Below are 7,590 nucleotides of genomic sequence, written 5' to 3'. Positions count from 1 at the left end.
TTATTAACAGTATTAACAATCAAAAGATAAATGTATCATTTTAAAATACTCTTTATAGAATTACTAGAAGGAGCTTTTTAGATTTTAATCATGTGTATTTCCTATACTTAAACATATTTTTTGAAAAAAAAAAGAAACCGTATGTATCAGTATTTTTGCTGGTATAATTGGTGGTTATTTATTAGGAGTTTATGCGAAGCGTAGGGACGACAAAACAGAGATCGTATTCATATTCATAAGAAAAGTGAGACGGGAACAACTAGGTTCGCACATTCCCAATCCTCCTATCGCATCTCCATTTTTCCCTCCTCTCTCTGTCCCACCTCTCCTTCCCGTTCTCCATCATATCAACACAAACTGTATTACCATTTCTTTCAGAATAAATCCTAACCCTAACCGTAACCCTAACTGCAACATTCCCAGCACTCCAATGCCATCTTCTTTTGTGTAGGTTTTGATTTGGTAAATGTAAGAGGAAATGTGGTGATTGCTTTGCGGAAGGTTTTGTTTTTGTTTTATCAAATGGCGGAATATGCAGCTTCATCCTCATGCATCAAGCCGCATTTGCACCCAAGTTTTCTTAAGCAGAGAGGATTTGTGCATCCTAATTCGAATTTTGGGACGCCGCTGAGGTATATCTCTTTTTTTTGTTTTCGCTCATTTTATATCCTTTTTTACTTTCATATTTGACATTTCGTGATTTCTCTGGAAGATAAATTGGGGTTTGAGACGGTAGTCCACTTTTTGATCGTTTATGTGATTTCATATTTGTTTGAAACAAGTTTCGATAATTTCGAAAATTTCATATTTGTTTGAGACGGTAGTCTCACCTTGGTCGTATAGTCTATCTAGTAGCTTGAACTGCACCTTTTCGGCTCTGAAGACAACTGAATTTGCAATTTATGACTGAATTTGCGTCTAATACTTGCATAATTTTTCTCTGCTGTTAGGCATTACAATTACCATTGAAAATTTTCTATTAGCTATGATTTGAGCCTCACTTTTGCATTTTTTGCTTTGCTTCTAGCAAGTGTGCCTATAGAAGCTGTAAAGTTTTCTGGCTTTCAAGATGGAAAAATCAGAAGGTTGACAATCCATTTATCTCGTTTTTGAAAGTAAGTCCTTGCTTTAGGGAAACGTCCTTGAGGTCTACTGGCATGTGGTCTTTAGTGGACTCTGATGGTATAACAGCCTCTGATTGGATTCCTTTCGGTGATCAAGTACTTTTGATGGCTAGTATATTTCTTACATATCTGGCCGGAGTAATTCCTGTTCAAAAGTCCAGTTCCACATCTCAAAAGAATATAGCTGATGATGATGACTTTCCCAAAAGCTCAACCTCTTCTGGTAGGTAAGGGTAAGCGTATCAAATATTTAAAATCCAATGAATGTTTCCCTTGTGCATGGATCATGGAACAGTAGTACATTATTTTTAGTACTGTGCTTTGGCATGTGTATGCTTTGTTTCTCATTTAGTGAGGATATATTTACTTTATAAATGCAGTGCCAGGACGAACTGTGACCAAAATAATTTGAAGCATGCTTGGGATGTAGTAAGAGGAAAACTTTTGGATTCTCTAGACACTATTGAACGTGGGAGTGATTTCAGAATTGGAGTTCTTGATGAGCAGCAACATGCTAAGCGACCATTAAGTTTGTATGCTGTATCTGAAGGTCCAAAAATTAGATTGCTTTGGGCTTCTCTTCGCCAACTTGAGGAAGAGGCAGGCACTGTCTCTATTGGTTCCTAAGGCTCTAGTTACTTTGACTATTTCGTTATATTTAATTTAGTTTGTATAAATTCATTATTTTCAAAGAAACTCCATGTTTTAGTTGACTGCTGTGAGACCATCCTTTCTGCTTTGCATCTTTCATATAGAAAATTAAAAGGTCTATTAGAAGCAAATAATGTATGGGATGAAATGTAGGTTTCTCAAAAACTTGTGGTATTTTTGTATTCTAAATTTATGTCAAGGACAAAGAAATGTATAACCTTAAGACAAAAACAAGGTATATTTAACTCCCTGATAATGGACGAGTTACTGAGTTTTTTTATTGAATCCATAGACCACAAAGTATATATGAGTTTTGCATAAGAAGAGTTTTTGCTTTTTGGTGTTATTCTGTAAATTGTGAGTTTCTGAATTCAAAGATCCCAACTGGTGATACCAAGTAAAGGGGTCATCTCTTATAATAATTTTTGGGTTTGCAATAAGGAAAGTCTTGAAGCATGGAACTTTAATAAATAAATTTATCAGTTTGATCTTATTAAATGGAAAATTCTCATGCTTTTTTTGTACTAAAATACCTCACTCAATACTTAATCAGTAGGGTACAAATTTTTTTTATTTATTAAGTTTATATTTTGCTTGAAGGTTTCAAAATTTGTTTTTCAGGTGAAAAACAATGTTGGTACTTCTGACACTGGCAATATGGATGATTGGTTGATAGCCTTTTCCAGAATTATTCAAAAATCCTGTAAGCCAGTATGCTTTGCATGGTTGGAGAAGGAACTTGGACTCGAAAGCAATAATATGGTACTTAAAAAATCTTATGATAACTCTATGATTTTTATGTTGTTAGCTTGTTGGTATGAAATATCCTTTTCTTTCCCCCTTTTGACAGGAACTTGTTTCTCTGATAACTGAGAAGTTAAATGGAGACGACACAGTTTTACAAAATATTAGAAAGTCGGGGAAGGAAAATCTGTACGCAGAGATGCTGTATTTTCTTAGATTTGGTTCTCTAAGGTAAAATAAACTGTGATTGTCTCTCTTTTTTGTCATGTTTATTGTAGTTTGTTCAAAGATTATTGTTTCTATATGTTTTATATCTTCATAGGTCACTCAAGAGCTTTGTAGAATATGAATTTCTGGGTAGTGACAGTTACTTTTAGTGCACAGCGTGAAAACTACTAATCTGATCATTTGTCGCATCCTTAGTTTTTTTACATGTTTCTTTCTCTCTAGAAACAAGTTCTAGTTAATTTTTATGGATCTATGTATGCTAATTTATGGGTAATACTGATTACAAGATACAGATGCATGTATGTATGCAATCTCCCCTTAAATCATTCTTGAAAATGTATAATAGGTGTCTTAGGCTGCTGGATTCATAGTTTCCTCTTCTGGTTTAAGCCCTAACCACTTATGAATCTCTTTCAGTTGTGGGGTTTTCAAAGTGCATGAAACAAGTGGCTTTTGCGATGGTTCAGAGGAAATGAGCCTGGGTGTTGCCAAGATGTGGGATTTAAATGCCTTGATGGCACTTTATACTAGCCAATATATTAAGAGAAACATTTTAACCTTCCAAAGTTCTGGATCCCCTGAACTCCTGGACTTTTGATGTAGAAGATTTTCTACTTTCATGGAAAACTATGCAACTGATAGAACTCATAGGTTTTGGGGAAATTGGCTGCTTAGCTTTCTTTTTCTTTGAAATCCGTTTTCCCCTTACTTAATTTCTTTCAAAAGACTGGTTACTCTTGTTTCATGCCTGTACTTTTTAAGAATTATAAATCTTAATAGTTGTGGTTCTAACAAGTACCATATTCCATCGACCAATCCACCGATTAGAGTAATACTAGATTGATTGGCAAATATGAGTATTGACCCTAATCATATTCTGTCAAATAGGATGCTTTGAATTAGGCTGTTAAAATTTTACTTGGTTTCTATAGTTGTTTTCAGATAAAGAACTGAATGAAGGTAACTCGCACTAATAGTTGTTCATAGGAGGTTTATTTGAAGAACCTATGATTGCATGTCAGGTATTGTCATGACTTGGGAGAATAATCATGCCAGCAACAAAAAGATTTGAATCTCAAATGGTTGCTGTATTTATAAAATTTACTGCTACACATTATATGTTGTCTGAGGATAACTTGATTTTGGGTACAATCTATGTAGGCATTGACATCTGCTTTTTACTTTTAATTCTCATTAGATTGTGTTGTCAATATATATTTAATCTTTGTTGAGAAACTTATTTGTCCCATTTATCTATTCTTTCCAGGAAGGGTTGCTGTTATGACCAAAGCTTGTTTACTTTATATGGGGATTCCATACTAGAAGATCTGGTAATAACTTTAGCAGATGGGATAGCAAGCACTTATTTGGAGCTTATTTCTGTTGATGGCAATTTGTCAGATGAAGTGAATAGTCTGGGTTTAGCTATCTGTAATTTGTCTACTCGTGCACTTCAAAGGTTGCGCAATGAGGTATCGCTCTTTTTCTTATTGAGTTGAGTGCTAACACCTGTTAGTCTTCAACTCCTTATTACATTGCACCTGTTTGTGAGCATATATTTTTAGTACTGTTCTTCTGGAAGTGAAAGAATGGGGGTTCTAGTTGTGAGGTTGATGGATGGACTGATTGAGCGTATTAGGTATATTGACTTAGCACAGGCACTAAGAGTGCAGTTGGCATCGTGCCAAAAAGTGTTTTTGGCCCAAATGCAATGCCAAACACATGTTGGTTTAGCTCCAAAGGTGCTTTTCGACAACACTTTTGGACGTAAGTGCTTTTGTAGTTGTCAAAAGTACTTTTAAGTATCAAATGGCCAAAATTTCCATTCATTCAAATTTTTCTGAATGACTAAATTACCCTTTTGAATATTCAAATATTTTGAATGTAAAATAAAATTTAGTGAATTTCAAAGAAAAAATATAGTGAGAATGTAACTATTTAATATAACTAGTTTGAAGCAAATTTAATTTTTAGAAAATCTAGAAGTTGTATTTTATGTACATTCTTTTAAAATTAAAATTTACAATACTTTATATTTTGGTTCATCTTAACAATAATTACCTAAAAGTAAAGAAAATGACTCATTCTTAACTTTTCAATGTCATGTCCTCTTCAGACATTTTAACTCATCATAACTCTTTTTCACAACAATGCCAAACACTCAAAAATCTCAAATCATACTTTTTACAGCAATTCCTCGCAGCACTTTTCAAACACACTTTTACTAACTCGAGCTTTTTTCCAACTGTAACAGCAATGCCAAACTAGTCCTAAGCAGGTCGATGACTATGGTTACGGCAGAAATCCTTGAGGCTTTTTATGTTTTTTATTTCCCTTTATCCTCTGCATGTTATTTGAAGCTCCTCACAGATGCATATATGTTAAACTGTTTCATTTTATGCTATGAATATGTACAATCAGATGCTAAGTGTAAAGCTCGCACGAAGACATATTTCTTAATTCGAGCAATTCAATACTATTTATATTTATTTCTCATTCAGATGAGCTTTATGGTAAGGAGGGAATTGTTTCTCATATTTGAAAGACTAGAAATTTCTTAAAACTTTTATGTGATATTGGTGCTGGTTTTAGAATCTGTTTGGTTACTGAGTGAGATAATTAGGATATGTGCAATTGAGGAGATTTAAAATTGTTGGTTGTAATGCACTACAGCTCTTGGTGCTGGATATTGGAACTTCTGGTTATAATTTCATCAAGATTTTAAACATGTGCTGGTTAACAGGTCGCTTTAAACCAGTGGTTGTATCAAAATCTGGAGGCAATTGTATCGATGTATGAGGATCGCTTTGACCTCTACACACTTAAGAGCCAACTCATTGAGGATAAAAGCAGTGACGTCGCTGAAACTTATAGTTGGTGGAAGAAGTTTACCCTAAGAAAATATGAAAGTTTGTCACCCTCATTACATTATGTTCTGATAAGCCATTTCTCTATGTCTGTAAAACGCACCAAGGAATTGAGAGCCTTAACAGGGTGGTATGTTTTCTATACTCTTTCCCTATAAATAATTTTCTCTGCTTACAGACATTGCTAGTCACAGTCCTTTGGTGGATGTAAATTATCTTATAGAATAATACTGAAATGTTTTAGATACAAAGAGACTCTATGGCACTTATCTCTCATATTTTTGTCACCTGTTAATCTCAGTGGCTTTGATATGCCCCCTCTTCTATAACTTTCTTGGAGAGTAGTTAAATTAGCTTTTCGGCACTGAATATGTGCTTGAAGGTGTTGTATTATCTGACATAGTGTGGGCGATTACAAAAGCTTTGCTATTAAACATGCTTTGGTGGAGTGGAAAAAGAATAGTCAGAAATGATTCCATCGGGGTACGCTTATGTATCAATAGTTGGCATTTAGGGGGACTGCAGATTGAGAATGTTCGTCATGCTGAATTCTGACAAGGATAACTGCAGTAAGAAGGCATGAAATGACAAAAGTGTAGTTGGTGGCAAAAGCTATTGCCTTGATGACAATATACTCTCATAGATACATGAATGCGTAAATACATATTGCAAAGCTATGTGCAAGCATGTTATTGTCTGTCCTATCTATGATGATTGAACTTCAAAACCCTTCTGTCTGTGACCTTGGCCTGTCAGTGATGAGCCATGCCTAAAGTCTGCTTCGCCTTTAGCAGATTTTCATAAAACAGTAGTTCTTTCTAAAGTTAAGGTATGGATTTTAGGGATAGAAGAGGCACGTATTAAATGACTAAAAAGGTTCTTCCAATCTTTTTACATGAATATTTAATGAATAAGGGACTATTATAGTATGTATTAGTGTAATATATACACATAAGGATTAAGAAAACCAATATTTCTTCCTTTACAGCTAACTGAATCCTGGGACTTTGTACTTCAAATCTTATTATCTTGCTGCATGTTGCTGATGTTATTTGATTCTTAATGGTTATAAACTCAGATATAGTTTTTAACCTAATATTTGCTTTGCTCATTACAGGAGGTACTATTTCAGCCTACTCCTTGAGTTTTCTGACATTAGCATGCCTATATTTAGAGCTATTATCAACAAAGTCAGCAGTGCCATCTCATTCTTTCTAGTTTGCTTGATTGGGAGGTCATTAGGACTCATCTATACAGGAATTAGGCAGTCCCTCAAATGGAAGTGAGATGTAAATGGTACCTTTTTTTTTTTTTGTTTATCGCAAATTTCTGTTACATTCATTTTTGCTTGATGTAGCAGTCCATAGGAATGTAATCTGTCTGTCGCTGCGATGGGACTTTTCTTATTTTTGCCTTTGTTCTACCTGATGCTTCTCTAAATCTTTTGGTCAATAAATTGTCAAGTTGATTCAGCTCTTTGTTAAGATCACTGTTTAACTTTGATATGTGATTGTTACCAGATGGTTGCAATTTCATTTATGCCCATTTAAATGTGGATTTTGTCCTTCTATTAGATATCTCCTCTCTTTTTCTTGTGTTCTTGCGGTTGCAGCTTGGGGATAGAAACCTCCCCAGGCTTTACAACCATATGTGGTCAGTAAATGGCTTTTTAGCATGTGCATGTATGTGGTGCGATGTGTGTTTGTGTGTGTGAGTTTGAGTTTGAGAGAGAAGGTTTGAGTTTTTTTGACTGCTATATGGGGGACCTTCTGAGCACATATTTTGGGCAGTGTGACTGAAATGGAAATTTCTGAATAGTTGGCATATGCCTAAATAAGGTGAGGGGAGTTTTCGAGATCTGGTTGAGACTTTGCTGAGTAACTGAGGCCATTGAAACTTCTAGTAGCCAGTTGTGTAGACCCATAGGCCCTAACTATAGAGGTTTAGTTAGGTAGTCAAAGTGCTTCAACTGCTTT

At 34.8% G+C, this 7,590-nt stretch overlaps 1 protein-coding gene across 2 annotated transcripts; it reads left to right on the top strand.

The window, feature by feature from the left end:
- The first annotated feature begins 214 nt into the window (after positions 1–214).
- Positions 215–7,086, top strand: LOC18612804 (phosphoglycolate phosphatase). Of its 2 annotated transcripts, none has more exons than XM_088807525.1 (8): positions 215–632; positions 1,028–1,351; positions 1,505–1,724; positions 2,397–2,537; positions 2,626–2,750; positions 4,015–4,219; positions 5,491–5,744; positions 5,997–6,701. In XM_088807525.1, the coding sequence occupies exons 1-8, from the start codon at positions 523–525 to the stop codon at positions 6,010–6,012; spliced, it is 1,395 nt and encodes a 464-aa protein (XP_088663651.1). In that variant the 5' UTR covers positions 215–522; the 3' UTR covers positions 6,013–6,701. The 2 variants fall into 2 exon arrangements, with proteins under 2 accessions (XP_088663651.1, XP_017969366.2); XM_018113877.2 differs by lacking the exon at positions 5,997–6,701 and adding an exon at positions 6,732–7,086 and having other exon boundaries at positions 217–632.
- The last annotated feature ends 504 nt before the right edge of the window (positions 7,087–7,590 follow it).

The sequence above is a fragment of the Theobroma cacao genome, chromosome 1 (assembly GCF_053813885.1).
Source record: "Theobroma cacao isolate CCN51 chromosome 1, ASM5381388v1, whole genome shotgun sequence".
NCBI lineage: Eukaryota > Viridiplantae > Streptophyta > Magnoliopsida > Malvales > Malvaceae > Theobroma > Theobroma cacao.
This window is presented reverse-complemented; position numbering and strand designations above follow the sequence as displayed.

Bases quoted from the DNA above. Each gene is read 5' to 3' on its own strand.
- LOC18612804 (XM_018113877.2), top strand. From the start codon at position 523: ATGGCGGAATATGCAGCTTCATCCTCATGCATCAAGCCGCATTTGCAC. The intron at 1,725-2,396 runs GCAGGCACTGTC...TTTGTTTTTCAG, and splicing joins TTCGCCAACTTGAGGAAGAG to GTGAAAAACAATGTTGGTAC. The intron at 2,538-2,625 runs GTACTTAAAAAA...CCCTTTTGACAG, and splicing joins GACTCGAAAGCAATAATATG to GAACTTGTTTCTCTGATAAC.